Below are 17,394 nucleotides of genomic sequence, written 5' to 3'. Positions count from 1 at the left end.
CTCACAGTTTCAAAGTCCAAACCCGAACACCATAAAAAACTGATAATATATTTCGAATTTCAATATGTAAGTAATCGTCCATTAATATAACTTGACCGAGCGATATTCAGGTATTCTAAACAAGGTAGAAGCATGATGATGCCTAAAGAACCATGAGCAAACGAGATTCTTCTAATGTGATGGTATTGCCGTGCAAATTCCGTTGCCGAAGAGCAAGAGTCTTACAAGTTGGTATTACCAAGATGTTATACTATAAAAACTCACAAATTATAATCATAAAAGATGTCCTGTGTCAGGTTAGGAATGTTTGTCTACTACATTATAATGGTTCATGTTATACATATGAGCTTGTGAAGCAATTTTTGAAGTTAGAGAAGGTTACCGTATTGCCACACCCACCCTATTATCCAGATCTAACCCAATGCGACTATTTTCTTCTATCAGAACTTAAGAAAATATTTAACTGGTTGTCGTTACAAGTCCCGATAAGAACTTGGCTCAGCCATTAGTCAGTGCTTCAGAGGTCTACCTAACTTAGCGTGTCATGACACACTTCAGATATTGATCTATTTCAGAAATGGGTAGATTTCAAACTGAAGGTTATACTTTGAAGGGATGTAATGTTATCTTTCTAGCTGAGTCGAATGTAATATCGTTTGTATAATAACATTCAACGAAAAACATTTTAAATATTTTAATACTGTATATAGGTTTATTTTCGCCTCCTGTTAGTTTCGTCTTTTCTCTTGCAAAGGGTTTTGTTCCCTCCTAAATTCGCTCAGTCAAATTCGAGCAAACGTTTCCCTGTATACGGTATTTTTTTCATGTAGTCTAATATAGTATTTAATTTTGTAACACTGCTCATCAAAGCAGTATTTGATTTTCTAACACTGCTTTGATTAGAGTTAGCTGCTTTGTTTAGAGTTATGCTCAATGTTACTCAGATAAGCGATTTGACCATCGTGTTCCATTGTCGTTTCTAATCAATGGCTAAAATTCCTTTCTACGGGTATTCTCACAAAACACCTTGATGCAAAAGTACACGTTAAAACATTAACATTGTAAAGCACTTACCAATGTAAGATATGGTGATAGGACTCGTCTCCTGTGTGACACTCTTCTCTGAATAGGAGTTGTATCCAGAAAATTTACACATGTACATCTTGAAATCGTTAGGACATTGCACGCTGGTTTTGTCTATAGATAATCTTAATTGTGCAGTGCTTGGAGAGTCTATATTCCCTGTGGCAGTGGCCCGGTTCCGTAATGCAGAGTCCTTCCATTGTACTGATGGTGTTTGTCCAGTAGCTACTGATACAATAGTCTCAAATGTTGTACTTGAGTTTTTCTGTAACTCTATGTTGTACACTGCATTGAGTTGTGAAGGGTTAATGATGGAACACACGATCACCAAATCATTCTCCTTGTAATTAACTGTCTGTGGGAAGGCTTGTATATGTAAGTTCTGGATAGATGCTGAAGTTGAAATAACAGTGAAATATATTTTTACCCATAATACTTGTAACATTAGAGCATTATTAATTTCTATTATTGAAAAATAATACCGTACGATTTTGAATTTCTATATGTTTTTGATTCAATGTTACAAAATACCCATCCCCAAAACAAAGCAAATACAAATTAAACCGATTAGATAGGAATTTTTCTCCATCCACAGTTACCAATAATATATTTATATTTTCCTCATTTTGTAGGTTTTAAACTTGAATAAGGTATGCATTTTTTTTTAAAGATATATCATTTGTTATCAATTAAATGTACATCTCAGTTAGTTGGAGGTGATTCTCGACAAGTAGAATTTTCAGACGATTTAAGATGACCCTGATTAATCTTCGGAAGAAACTTGAGAACTTTTGCTCATACCTAGTGTTCATACTTAAGAAGATCTTAATCTTCTTTGAGAGCGTTCTTCCAAGCATAAAAGTTTAAGAAAAACTTGTCTAAATCCTATTTGTACATGTATACAATTTTACAAACAAATATCGCGTTTTTCAATTAAAACTATTACAAAAAATGTAATTCAATCGAAAAAAGTAGGCATTAATAAAAAACACTTGCGAAAAACAGTAATTTCAAATGTTAAGGTTTTGCTAAGTGTTAATAATTCAATCAGTATTGTTTCATTTATATGTTTTATTAAGAAAAAAAATCAGTTCCGAAATGTTAAAAATGTTACATCATTTCATTTAATAACCTGTAAATTATTCTATTTATCAGGGTGAACACTTCATTAAAATATTTTCTATGTATATTATATTTAAAATATCATATTCTAAACAGACTACAATAAACCAAATGGGCGATTGGTCATAACCTGTTGAAACTGGGGCGGGGCTAAACACACCAGAAGCTTAAATAATAAACCTAGAACAAATTTTAAAGTTGATTTTCATAACATCTTCCTTCCTTAAAAACTGTAGAAGGAGTTATCCTTACAATACGGGACGGGTACCTAATATGCAATAAATTGCCTACAAATGACGCAAGTGCAACAGCAGGTATTTTTTTTTACATCAATCATCAGAGACCAAGCAATATGCACACCTCTAATATATTTACAATTTGTTTGCAAAAGAACAATTTCGTATCTTGAAAACTATAGGATGAGTTATCTATACAATAAGGGTACCCTTTTGGCAGCCGCCCGCCTGCCATTTTCACTGTTTCAATCACAGGATTTTCCTTTGGAAAACCAGGTTAAAAACCAAAACTCTTAGGTATACGTGCACTAACAATTTGATCGTTCTTTTCATACAGATCAAAATACTAGTAACACAATATTGTACTTTATTGTGGTTTCATTTTTGATGACAATATAACTATATGGATATATTCCCCCGTGACGTCATTTGTGGACCTTACAAAAGACATGGTATTATTTAACTACCCTTTTATGATAGAATTTTTTTTATTTTGCATATTGTTTTCAGAAAGTCGATATTTAAATAAACTTGTTATTGTTAGTTGGCTTTCAAATCACTTTCAGAATTACATCTCTCTTCAATGCGTTTTTGATATAAAAAAAACATGTTTTCTATATCATACTGCTATAAAAAATACCACATATACTGTATATGACATGTGGTGATAACAATCAGTGATCAAAATTAAAAGTCCAAGGGACAACAAAACAAAAAAAGACCAGACCAAAAACGGACCTCTAATGAATCAGATGCTGTGGAGGAGTGAGCATCCTCTAATGACCGGTCATATGCGCCGTATGCTCTTTGTTGTAATCGGGAAAACGGAAGACAATTAGATAATTATGGTGTAACAATAAGTATGAAAAGCGTCAGTCAGCATGAGACTAAGTGGAAGATTGCATTTGCTGACAAAGTCGTTGTATCGACCAAAGAATTTACAAAAAGATGGCTTAACTCGAGGCTGTTGGTAGTCTTGTTTAATCAAGTTGTTTGTCAGTAGTTTGCCTCGCCTTAGAAAGGGGCATGGTCACGATTTTGTTCAAATTTTATTTTTTCGATATCTATTGTTTACAATGCTTCAGTAAGACATGTCTAATAATCAAATAAAATTTGAGAGTGATTTGTAGGGTCAAAAACAAGATAAAGGACTCACAATTCCTTGTCATGTAAACATGGCTCGTGCCCTGTTTTTGGTTTACATAGGTTCAATATACCAGTAAAAAATCTTTTTTTTTCAGCTTATTTGTCCATCTTTTCATTTATTTTAAGCATGGATAAACATTTCACAACGTTTAACACATTCGGTTTAAGTTAAAAACTGAAATCCTTTTTTAACGTTCAAAATGTAAACAAACGCTGTGTTAACAAAGCGAAGAATTTCAAGCTCTGTAACTCGTTTATAACTCAAAAAATGACACTCAAATGTCGGTTGCCTATTAAAAATGCCTTTCTGAAGCATTGTAAATATTAAAATCGCAAAAAAAAATTTTTGACCAAAATCGTGACCTTGCCCCGTTTAAAAATTTGAAAGTTATTTATGTTGGCGTGATTTACTGTTATAATTTTACAAGTTCTGGCTTTATGTTACAAAAACTTAATCTATTTTAAAGTCCGTTTTTATTTTTGCTCTCTCTCTCTGATTTGAAGACAAATACTAAATTATTTAGCTATAGTAATATTTGAAAATTCATAATGATGAAAAACCTGATTTGTCATCGACCTTACATACCATCTGTCGTTGGAATACTGGGACTAGGAGACAAATCTGTAATTGATAAAGAATAAAAAAAAATGATGTTACAATAAAAGAAAAACAATTAACTATAAAGCTTGATTAAATATCATAACATCAAATGTATACAAATGTTTAGAACCAAACTAATTCCTTTAAAAATGGTAAACTATAGAGGTTTTTTAAAAAAAAACATATTCGTTACGTACTTTAGATTACAGTCAAATTTATTTTGTCAGAACACTGTTTATGCATAGACTTTAAACTTGTTTACATACCATCTGTCATAAGTGCATTGATGGCGGAAGATCCCTTTGTAATTTATAAAACATTTATCTAAGTAACGTGAAGAGATATTGAGATGTTATAACTAATTAGAATTTATAGCAAAAAGTAGACAATATACCTAGACAGAGACAGAAATATAACAAGTACAGTGTATACAAGACTTCAAGGTTAATAATTTATTCTTTGATAACATAAAAAGGATTTTTCCAACCCATAACAAGTTGTCTCGGTCAATGAAATTCTTTGAAGATAGCATACAAGTACATACAAAGTGTACATATTAGGGTAAAGACTGGAAATTAAAATCAGGCTAATGTGATTGAATTTAATACTTTTTCTTGGTGCTGAGACACTATGAATTAAAATACGATGGAACAACTGAACATAACATACTTTGGTCTTTAGTTTGTTTTATTTCACATACCATCTGTTGAAGGAGCACTGGTGGTAGAGGACCCTTCTGTAACTGATAAAGACAATGATTGAAATACTTCATTTACGAAATGTCCGGCAAATGAAGGTTATATGTGTTTGAATTGAATCATCATAAATTGCTGCATGTTTTAAAGAATATCGATGCCCTGAAATAAAATAAGATTTAAACAATGCAATCAAATCGCCTAAGGTATTCTATACACTATGAAAATTTACCAGTAGTGCTGATGTTGACATATTGTATGGCGGTCCCCGTCCCACACAAACCGGTATCTCCAGACTCGCACATGAACCTTGTAAAGGTGTCATCCCTTGTCAGATTGTATGTAATGGTACTGGACCTTGTGTACTGACACCCTGATAGAGAGGCCTCTGAGTGGATCGGGGTCTGGGGCAATCCGGTGAACATCATTTCATTGGTCTTTTGGGTGCACCATCTGATAGTCTAAAATAATAAAATATACGAAACGTTAAAGGTGACCAAAAGATCTTATAAATATATAACAGACTTCTATGTTCATGGGCCAGTGATACGTACGTTGCTTTTGTCACTTCCTACCTGTCCTTGACAGGTTAATGTTATCGCAGTTCCAACAGGAAACTGTCGATCTGGCGTATCATAGAGCTCATTCAGGATCTTCACTCGGGGCATTTCAATTACAGCTGGCTTCACTGAAAACCAAAAACAGCGCCTCACTTTTTAATGTGCATACAAGGGTTGTTCGATATGTAAATGTATTGTTTCACATCGCCACTATTTTTTGCACGATTTCGTGGATGATGATACTCTTGAATTGACCCTCTTCAAGACCTTCAAACCTAAAACTTTAGCTCCATATAGTTTTAGACTTTTAGGAATTTCACAAGACCTAGTGTTGACAAGTATTGTAACAAGAAGCCCAGGGGCCACATCGCTCACCTGAGCAACAATTGCCTTAATTCTGATCAAATTAGCATTACAGTATCAAAATATCTTGACAACTAAGTACAGTAGATCTTGCTAAAAGAAAAATTGAAAATCTGCCAATTTTTTATCCACCCTTTTTTTTGGTAAATACCAAGCCTCTTTTGTTGCTGTACCAGTAAGAAGATTTTTTTCTATTCCTATGTACCCCCCCCCCCCCCCCCCCCACCCATTTCGTGGCCCCACTTTTCTCTAGGGAATCATGGTTTCATCAAACTTAAATCTGCATAACCTGTTCTTTCACACTAAGTACTGAGTTTTAGACCGAAAAATTTCCCAGAATACTTTTAAAGATTTTCTCTGTAAATTCCTAAGGAAAAATTCAAACAGCCATCACGGCCCCGCCCTTCCACTAGGGACTGTGATTTTGCAAACTTGAATTTACACTACCCGAGGATGCCTCTACACAAGTTTAAGCTTTTCTGGCCAAATAGTCTTTAAAAAGAAGATTTTTAAAGGTTTTCTCTATTTATCTATGTAAAAATTCATCCTCCATTGTGGCCTCACCCTACCCCTGGACTATTATTTAAACAAACTTGAATCTATACGATCTGGGGCACAGGTGCTTGAGGACAGGATTGCCCACCCCCTCCACCCCTATCCCCCCCTCCACCCGCCCCAATAATAGACCCCCGGGACTTTATTTTTCTTTTTTATTAAATTACCCTTTTATGACATATTTCTAATCTAATTTATTCATTCATTGCCCAAAATTAGATAAAACACTATACTTGAGGCACTGCCAATGAATATTTGTTGAAATGTAGTATCAAACTACATCTACCAGGTAAAACGGTGACCTCATGTCGTAGCCCGATAATTCCCTTCACTGAATATCTGCATGCCATGCCCGTGTAAATACATTTATTAGGTAAATAGGACAATTTTCACCGACAAGTTACAAGTTTTGAACCGATCCATCTAGAACCAACGGAAGTGAGGTTTTTTCGCAAGGAAGACAACTCCGAGAGATTTATGAAATTGTTTGGCAAACTCGAAAAAAGTACAATTCATACGAAGTATGAATTCTAATCAAGCCGCGAAAACTTTTTTATCGTCTTGGAAACTGGAAAATCTAAAAGAAGGCACTCATACTGAGTGTATGACAATGGGAAGACATGAAAGAGAAAATAAAAAACTTATGTTACGAGTTATCTTCCTTGCGATAAACCCCTACTTCCGTTGGTTCTAGATGGACGAAGTTAGCAACCTTCTTGTATATTATATATATATATATATATATATATATATATATATATATATATATATATATATATATATATATATATATGTATGTAGAGGATCTGATTTTTTAAAAATATTTGTTTTAGGTAATTTAGGCCAATGAATGTATAAATTAGATTAGAAATATGTCAGAAAAAGAAAATTAAATAAAAAATTAATAATTAAGTCCCAGGGGTCTATTATCTTGGGAGGGTGGGTGGGTGGATGGGGGGGGGTCGATCCTGTCCTCAAGCACCTGTGATCTGTGACCTGTGGGGATGCTTCCACTCAAATTTGGGCTTTTCTGGCATAATAGTTTTGAGAAGAAGATTTTTAAAGGTTTTCTCTATATATTCCTATGTAAAACTTGACCCCCCACATTGTGGCCCCACCCTACCCCAAGGGACTATGATTTGAACAAACTTGAATCTACACTACCTGAAGATGCTTCCATTTTAATTTGAGCTTTTCTGGCTTAATAGTTTTTGAGAAGAAGATTTTTAAAGATTTTCTCTATATTTTCCTATGTAAAACTTGATCCCCCAATTGTGGCCCAACTCACCCCCGGGGACCATGATTTGAACAAACTTGAATTAACACTACCTGAGGATGCTTCCACTCTAATTTAAGCTTTTCTGGCCAAACAGTTTTTGAGAAGAAGATTTTTAAAGATTTTCTCTATATTATATTCCTATGTAAAACATGATCCCCCCTATTGTGGCCCCACCCTTCCACCGGGGACCATGATTTGGACAAACTTGAATCTACACTACCTGAGGATGTTCCCATTTTAATTTGAGCTTTTCTGGCCTGATAGTTTTTGAGAAGAAGTTTTTTAAAGATTTTCTCTGTATATTCCCATGTAAAACTTGATCCCCTCTTGTGGCCCCTCCCTACCACCGGGGACCATGATTTGAAAAACTTGAATCTACACTACCTGAGGATGCCTCCACATAAGTTTAAGCCTTTCAGGTCGAATAGTTTTTGAAAAGAAGATTTTTGAAAAATACCAACAAATTTTCAATAATTCTCAATTATTTCCCCTTTAAAGAAGGCGTAACCCTACATTTGAACAAACTTGAATCCCCTTCACCTTGTGGTGCTTTGTGTCAAATTTGGTTGAAATCTGTCCAGCGGTTCTTGAGAAGAAGATGAAAATGTGAAAAGTTTACAACGACGACGACAACGACGACAGACAACGGACAAATTGTGATCAGAAAAACTCACTTGAGCCTTTGGCCCAGGTGAGCTAAAAATGGTTGGTAACGGGTTGAAAATATAGAAGAAATAGAGCTTATATAAAGTTTGCACAAAACTCAGTCATTAGAAAACGCAGTTATTTACTGAATTGGGGGAAGCTTACGAGTGTGATAATTAATGAGATAGTTCGTAAGTGGAGACGGAATCCGCCAAAGACGCAAGGAAAATGTCTCAAAAGTCAAGGACATAATTGAAAGTGATGGTAGATCCACGATTCGTGACATTTCCAAAGATATAAGGGATGCATTTCAATTTAAAGCGTTGAAAGTATAAAAGATGTCTTCAAGATTGGTACCGCATATATTAACAAATCACTTAAAGCCGCTTGGACAATTGCTAAAAATGTTTCCTAGATTCAATCAAAGACCATTTACAAATACTGTAAATGGTGACGAAACATTTTGAACTACTTAGAACCAGTAAGAAAAATTGGAGACAAAATATGGTTAACTAAACTCGGGATGTCAATTTTACAGTTTCAAAGTCCAAAACCCAACGCCATAAAAAACTGGTAAAATATTTCGAATATCATTATGTAAGAAATCGTCAATAAATATAATTTGACCGAGCGATGGTCAGGTACTCGTTATTTTGTTCCGTATATCAGTATAACATTTAATTTGGGAAAACTCTTCATCAAAGCAGTATTTGATTTTGTAACGCTGCTTTGATAAGAGTTAGCTCTTTTGATTAGAGTTATGGTCAATGTTACTCAGGTAAGCAATGTGGCACGTACACGTTAAAACATTTACATTGTAAAGCACTTACCAATGTAAGATATGGTGATAGGACTCGTCTCCTGTGTGACACTCTTCTCTGAATAGGAGTTGTATCCAGAAAATTTACACATGTACATCTTGAAATCGTTAGGACATTGCACGCTGGTTTTGTCTATAGATAATCTTAATTGTGCAGTGCTTGGAGAGTCTATATTCCCTGTGGCAGTGGCCCGGTTCCGTAATGCAAAGTCCTTCCATTGTACTGATGGTGTTTGCCCAGTAGCTACTGATACAATAGTCTCAAATGTTGTACTTGAGTTTTTCTGTAACTCTATGTTGTACACTGCATTGAGTTGTGAAGGGTTAATGATGGAACACACGAGCACCAAATCATTCTCCCTGTAATTAACTGTCTGTGGGAAGGCTTGTATATGTATGTTCTGGATAGATGCTGAAGTTGAAATAACAGTGAAATATATTTTTACCCATAATACTTGTAACATTAGAGCATTATTAATTTCTATTATTGAAAAATAATATCGTACGATTTTGAATTTCTATATGTTTTTGATTCAATGTTACAAAATACCCATCCCCAAAACAAAGCAAATACAAATTAAACCGATTAGATAGGAATTTTTCTCCATCCACAGTTACCAATAATATATTTATATTTTCCTCATTTTGTAGGTTTTAAACTTGAATAAGGTATGCATTTTTTTAAAAGATATATCATTTGTTATCAATTAAATGTACATCTCAGTTAATTGGAGGTGATTCTCGATAAGTAGAATTTTCAGACGATTTAAGATGACCCTGATTAATCTTCGGAAGAAACTTGAGAACTTTTGTTCATACCTAGTGTTCATACTTAAGAAGATCTTAATCTTCTTTGAGAGCGTTCTTCCAAGCATAAAAGTTTAAGAAAAACTTGTCTAAATCCTATTTGTACATGTAATACAATTTTACAAACAACTAGATTCGATCTCGTTGCGAGCAACGAGGTCTTCCGTCCGATTTTTAGAAGAGGAAATGACCTTGCCTTTTATCTTCATCAACGAAACATATCAAGAAATGCAGATGTGATTTCAAAGAGCGATGGATGAAGGATTATACACCCCGTTAGATTCCTAATTTGAAGGACCAGCCCCATTTTGTATCATATTAAATAAAAGATCTTTTGACCTAATAACAGGTCTAATGACCTGTAATAAAAAGAAACCAAAGAAAAAAAAGAGGGTCTTCCTTTGTAAACGGAAGACCCTAATAACAATAAGGATAGAAGGGTGTTCCGCTGAAGACGGAAGACCCTAATAATAAAAAAACTGTTTTTGTCTAAATCTTAATTGAAGAGTGTTTTTCGACTTGTACTACAGTCCAACAACCCTTTTATGTTGAATATTTTAGTAAGAAAAAGAAATAAAAAGGAGAGAAAGTAATAGAGAGAAAGAGCAAATCTTGGCTCCGTCGAGATTAGAACACACAACCTTTGCAGGTGTCTTAAAACATGGCTGACGCGAAATAGTTCCCGAATTTGTCTTTGAATTTGGGGCGTTTTCGACCGGAAGAGGAGCTGAGTTTTTGTATGAGATGAAAAACAACGTGTAAGATGTCTGACTAATCAGGTTTTGTAACAGTGCGAGGTCATTTGAAATATTGATGCGTGTTTGTGTCTGGAGGGGGTTGAAAAGACCCGAGCTTGATTTTCGTCTTAAATAAATCGAAAATAGAATTTTGAGGTGTGGATCTCGGATTCGGTTAACAACAATTAGGGGAAGTCCTAAAACAATGACTGATGCATTTCAACCCATGTATTTCAGTGTTGATATTTTTTTTTTCGTGTCGTTTACTGTTATGTTTGACTGTTCTATTTCAGCAGGATTGATAAAATCTTTATAAATGTAGAAATAACGAAATCAGTAACACGTAAATTTATTCGGTAAAAATTTTATGACAGTAATTTCCACAGTTCTAACATTCATAAGTTGTTCACACGCTATCGTAGATACATGTACAGACAAAATGGAAAACAAGAAATATACAGACAACAGAAATATAACGCGGCTGCTTACACTCCTTGTACTGTGTAAATTTTAAGTCTCCGTACAAGCTATACTCGCCGTTTGATCTCAGGAATTTCTTCTTAATTGTTCAATCCGCTGCATATTTGGCAGACAATAAGAATGGGGTCCAAGGTTTTTTTCTACAGTCATGTCAAGCACGCCAATCGAAACTCAAATGCCCAAAAATTTATAACTCTCTTAAAAATGAACGAATATGTCTGGTCATTAGTACAGTAATCTAGAATTGAATTAGGTTGAAAATAAAGGCTCAAGATGAAAGATCCAGTAAAATAAGGCCAGAAAAACTAAATGATTTTGTGAATAGGAATGGGGGGGGGGTCGGTGCGTGTACAGTGTGTAAATTCAATTTCCACGTATAGGCAACAAGCGCCGTTTAATCTCAGGAATTTCGTCTTAATTGTTCAATCCGCTGCATATTTGACAGACAATAAGAATGGGGTCAGAGGTTCATTTTCACGAATTTTCATTAGGATTGAGTGAAGGGCTTGGGAGTTCGAATTTTTTATTACAGTACATGTCAAACACAACAACTAAAACTCAAATGCCAAAAGGTTCATAACTCTGTTAATAATGAACGAATTGCCTGGTAATTAGTACAGTAATCTAGAATGGTAATTAGTTGAAATTAAAGGTCGGAGATCAAAGATCAAGTAAAATCGGGCCCTAAAAACTAAATGATTTTATGAATTTGGAGGGGGGGGGGGGGGGTCGGTCGGTGACTTCTATATTAAACGTAGAATATTAAATTCTAAATATCACATATTGCAATATGTGGTATTAAATAAAATACATATGTTAAAAACAATGTATAAGCGTTGTTTGATAGATGTAACTATTGATTTTTTTTTTTACATCTGTTTATTTTTAGGCACGAACACTCATAAACGGGTGGTCAGTTTTCAAATCTTGTCGCAGTCACCCGTTCGTTTGTATAGTTACGAGTATAAACTTCGGAGGTTTTTCTTAATCCCAGACAGGCAACAGATTTGTATCAGTGTATAGACATGCACAAAAAAGGAAAAAGTACACCATCTTTAATAAAAATGACTTTTTAGCATTGACTTCCAATCAGTAAGAAGACAATCATTAAACAATGAATTTCAAATTATTTGAATCCATAGACATTATCCCGTAACTTGAAATAAATACATGTATAATTTTTGGACGCCAATGTAAATTTAGCCTCTATCCAATTTACTGCATGTTACCTGTACTTAGTTCTTATGTACTTTAGAGAGAGAGAGAGAGAGAGAGAGAGAGAGAGAGAGAGAGAGAGAGAGAGAGAGAGAGAGATTTTCTAGTTTTTTGTAGTGTTTAGGGAATCAGTATATCAGCAACGTATGTCAATAAACGCATGCATACATGCAAGCGTGTATCTATATATGTGAACAAATACTAATCAGTCCACCTTTTAAAGCCATATAGAATAACGTTGGTGCATTGCTAAATGTTGTGTGCATACAGCCATTGAGATGGCGGCATTTCTTTGATGCCGGCAAAGCGACCCAGTGAACTCTAATGCAGTCGTACTGCAGGGGCGCTTCGGCGGCATGACTTTGATTGCCGCGATGCGAACTACTGACAAAAACGAGCTCTATATTTGTACTAAAAAAGCTGTTATTATTTTTATTTATGATAAAAATAAAACGGAAAACAATAAAAACCATCATTTTAAAGGTAAAATCGTTAAACAAAACAAAATTAGGGAAGAAAAAATAATCGGCACTCGGGGATGGAACCCGGGTCGCCTGGGCACAAGTCCAACACTCTAACGACTGAGCTACGCAGACTCTCGCTTCAGAACGTTTGAACTCAAAATCTCGGGAATGCCTGGATTGATTTTAACACGAATTTCATATTCTGAAGTGTTTTAAGCGTCTCTATCGAATAAAAACATAAATAAAATTCAAATCTAAAAATTTGAAAAATTATGGTTTTTCATCTCCTTCCGGTGACGACCGGAAGTGATGCCGGACGTTCGGATATGCAAAGGGCACTGCGGCCGTTCACTCTCTACCTTCTCTGAAAATTTGAAGGTTCTATCGTAAATACTTTTGGAGAAAAATCGTGAACAAGCAAAAACGTAAAATCTTTAATATCTCGGTACCGGAAGTGACGACCAAAAAAAGCCCGTGTACTTTTCTTACAAATTTTGTCATGAATATGATCTGAAAATTTCATGAAAATTGGCTGAAGCATTTTTGAGAAAACGTGAGAGAAAAAAAACCCAATAAAAATAATAGTGAAAAAGAAACAAAGCAATAACAAGAAGGTCTTCCGTTGGAAACGGAAGACCTTAAATATCGCGTTTTTCAATTAAAACTATTACAAAAAACGTAATTCAATCAAAAAAGTAGGCATTAATAAGAAACACTTGCGAAAAACAGTAATTTCAAATGTTAAGGTTTTGCTAAGTGTTAATAATTCAATCAGTATTGTTTCATTTATGTGTTTTATTAAGAAGAAATATCAGTTCTGAAATGTTAAAAATGTTATATCATTTCATTTAATAACCTGTAAATTATTCTATTTATCAGGGTGAACACTTCATTAAAATATTTTCTCTGTATATTATATTTAAAATATCATATTCTAAACAGACTACAATAAACCAAATGGGCGATTGGTCATAACCTGTTGAAACTGGGGCGGGGCTAAAAACACCAGAAGCTTAAATAATAAACCTTCCTTAAAAACTGTAGAAGGAGTTATCCTTACAATACGGGACGGGTACCTAATATGCAATAAATTGCCTACAAATGACGCAAGTGCAGCAACAGGTATTTTTTTTTACATTAATCATCAGAGACCAAGCAATATGCACACCTCTAATATATTTACAATTTGTTTGCAAAAGAACAATTTCGTATCTTGAAAACTATAGGATGAGTTATCTATACAATAAGGGTACCCTTTTGGCAGCCGCCCGCCTGCCATTTTCACTGTTTCAATCACAGGATTTTCCTTTGGAAAACCAGGTTAAAAACCAAAACTCTTAGGTATACGTGTACTAACAATTTGATCGTTCTTTTCATAGAGATCAAAATACTTGTAACACAATATTGTACTATATTGTGGTTCATTTTTGATGACAATATAACTATATGGATATATTCCCCAGTGACGTCGTTTGTGGACCTTACAAAAGACATGGTATTATTTAACTACCCTTTTATGATAGAATTTTTTTTATTTTGCATATTGTTTTCAGAAAGTCGATATTTAAATAAACTTGTTATTGTTAGTTGGCTTAAAATCACTTTCAGAATTATATCTCTCTTCAATGCGTTTTTGATAAAAAAAAAACAACATGTTTTCTATATCATACTGCTATAAAATACCACATATACTGTATATGACATGTGATGATAACAATCAGTGATCAAAATTAAAAGTCCAAAGGACAACAAAACAAAACAAGATCAGAGCAAAAACGGACCTCTAATGAATCAGATGCTGTGGAGGAGTGAGCATCCTCTAATGACCGGTCACATCCGCCGTATGCTCTTTGTTGTAATCGGGAAAACGGAAGACAATTAGATAATTATGGTGTAACAATAAGTATGAAAAGCGTCAGTCAGCATGAGACTAAGTGGAAGATTGCATTTGCTGACAAAGTCGTTGTATCGACCAAAGAATTTACAAAAAGATGGCTTAACTCGAGGCTGTTGGTAGTCTTGTTTAATCAAGTTGTTTGTCAGTAGTTTGCCTCGCCTTAGAAAGGGGCATGGTCACGATTTTGTTCAAATTTTATTTTTTTGATATCTATTGTTTACAATGCTTCAGTAAGACATTTCTAATAATCAAATAAAATTTGAGAGTGATTTGTAGGGTCATAAACACGATAAAGGACTCACAATTCCTTGTCATGTAAACATGGCTCGTGCCCTGTTTTTGGTTTACATAGGTTCAATATACCAGTAAAAAATCTTTTTTTAAAGCTTATTTGTCCATCTTTTTATTTATTTTAAGCATGGATAAACATTTCCTAACGTTTAACACATTCGGTTTAAGTTAAAAACTGAAATCCTTTTTTAACGTTCAAAATGTAAACAAACGCTGTGTTAACAAAGCGAAGAATTTCAAGCTCTGTAACTCGTTTATAACTCAAAAAATGACACTCAAATGTCGGTTGCCTATTAAAAATGCCTTTCTGAAGCATTGTAAATATTAAAATCGCAAAAAAAATTTTTGGACCAAAATCGTGACCATTCCCCGTTTAAAAATTTGAAAGTTATTTATGTTGGCGTGATTTACTGTTATAATTTTACAAGTTATGGCTTTATGTTACAAAAACTTCATCTATTTTAAAGATCGTTTTTATTTTTGCTCTCTCTCTCTCTGATTTGAAGAAAAATACTAAATTATTTAGCTATAGTAATATTTGAAAATTCATAATGATGAAAAACCTGATTTGTCATTGACCTTACATACCATCTGTCGTTGGAATACTGGGACTAGGAGACAAATCTGTAATTGATAAAGAATAAAAAAAAATGATGTTACAATAAAAGAAAAACAATTAACTATAAAGCTTGATTATTATCATAACATCAAATGTATACAAATGTTTAGAACCCAACTAATTCCTTTAAAAATGGTAAACTATAGAGGTTTTTTAAAAAAAAAATATTCGTTACGTACTTGAGGTTACAGTCAAATTTATTTTGTTAGAACACTGTTTATGCATAGACTTTAAACTTGTTTACATACCATCTGTCATAGGTGCATTGATGGCGGAAGATCCCTTTGTAATTTATAAAACATTTATCTTAGTAACGTGAAGAGATATTGAGATGTTATAACTAATTAGAATTTATAGCAAAAAGTAGACAATATACCTAGACAGAGACAGTAATATAACAAGTACAGTATATACAAGACTTCAAGGTTAATAATTTATTTCTTTGATAACATAAAAAGGATTTTCCCAACCCATAACTAGTTGTCTCGGTCAATGAAATTCTTTGAAGATAGCATGCAAGTACATACAAAGTGTACATATTAGGGTAAAGACAGGAAATTAAAATCAGGCTAATGTGATTGAATTTAATACTTTTTCTTGGTGCTGAGACACTATGAATTAAAAAAACGATGGAACAACTGAACATAACATACTTTGGTCTTTATTTTGTTTTAATTCACATACCATCTGTTGAAGGAGCACTGGTGGTAGAGGACCCTTCTGTAACTGATAAAGACAATGATTGAAATACTTCATTTACGAAATGTCCGGCAAATGAAGGTTATATGTGTTTGAATGGAATCATCATAAATTTCTGCATGTTTTAAAGAATATCGATGCCCTGAAATAAAATAAGAATTAAACAGTGCAATCAAATCGTCTAAGGTATTCTATAAACTATGAAAATTTACCAGTAGTGCTGATGTTGACATATTGTATGGCGGTCCCCGTCCCACACAAACCGGTATCTCCTGACTCGCATAAGAACTTTGTAAAGGTGTCTTGACTGGTCAGGTTGTATGTGATGGTACTGGACCTTGTGTACTGACACCCTGATAGAGAGGCCTCTGAGTTGATCGGGGTCTGGGGCAATCCGGTGAACATGATTTCATTGGTCTTTTGGGCGCACCATCTGATAGTCTAAAATAATAAAATATACGAAACGTTAAAGGTGACCAAAAGATCTTATAAATATTTAACATACTTCTATGTTCATGGGCCAGTGATACGTACGTTGCTTCCGTCACTTCCTACCTGTCCTTGACAGGTTAATGTTATCGCAGTTCCAACAGGAAACTGTCGATCTGGCGTATCATAGAGCTCATTCAGGATCTTCACCCGGGGCACTTCAATTACAGCTGGCTTCACTGAAAACCAAAAACAGCGCCTCTCATCTTAATGTGCATACAAGGGTTGTTCGATTGTAAGTGCATTGTTCCATAGCGCAACTATTTTTTGCACGATTTCGTGGATGATTATACTCTTGAATAGACCCTCTTTTTTATCCAATTTTTATCCACCCCTTTTTTTCTCTCTGTTCCTATGTCCCCCCCCCCCCCATTTCGTGGCCCCACTTTTCTCTAGGGAATCATGGTTTCATCAAACTTAAATCTGCATAACCTGTGCTTTCACACTAAGTACTGAGTTTTGGACCGAAAACTTTCCAAGAATATTTTTAAAGATTTTCTCTGTAAATTCCTATGTAAAAATTCAAACAGCCATCACGGCCCCGCCCTTCCACTAGGGACTGGGATTTTGCAAACTTGAATTTACACTACC

At 34.3% G+C, this 17,394-nt stretch overlaps 1 protein-coding gene across 9 annotated transcripts in view; it reads right to left on the bottom strand.

Moving 5' to 3' along the window:
• LOC128193163 (uncharacterized) overlaps nt 1-17,394 on the bottom strand; it is a 38,923-nt gene that overhangs the window by 17,595 nt on the left and 3,934 nt on the right. For 7 of the 9 annotated variants that reach the window (XM_052866449.1, XM_052866448.1, XM_052866455.1 and 4 more), the window contains exons 4-13: nt 16,849-16,982; nt 16,527-16,755; nt 16,300-16,341; nt 15,585-15,620; nt 9,116-9,517; nt 5,438-5,571; nt 5,116-5,344; nt 4,889-4,930; nt 4,174-4,209; nt 1,075-1,476 (exon numbers count right to left, since the gene is read on the bottom strand). In XM_052866449.1, the coding sequence (XP_052722409.1) occupies nt 1,075-1,476; nt 4,174-4,209; nt 4,889-4,930; nt 5,116-5,344; nt 5,438-5,571; nt 9,116-9,517; nt 15,585-15,620; nt 16,300-16,341; nt 16,527-16,755; nt 16,849-16,982 (1,686 nt within the window). The remainder of the gene's footprint in view (nt 1-1,074; nt 1,477-4,173; nt 4,210-4,888; nt 4,931-5,115; nt 5,345-5,437; nt 5,572-9,115; nt 9,518-15,584; nt 15,621-16,299; nt 16,342-16,526; nt 16,756-16,848; nt 16,983-17,394) is intronic. The other 2 variants (XM_052866450.1, XM_052866454.1) reach the window with 2 other exon arrangements.

Source organism: Crassostrea angulata, chromosome 7 (genome assembly GCF_025612915.1).
Source record: "Crassostrea angulata isolate pt1a10 chromosome 7, ASM2561291v2, whole genome shotgun sequence".
Taxonomy (NCBI): domain Eukaryota; kingdom Metazoa; phylum Mollusca; class Bivalvia; order Ostreida; family Ostreidae; genus Magallana; species Magallana angulata.
This window is presented reverse-complemented; position numbering and strand designations above follow the sequence as displayed.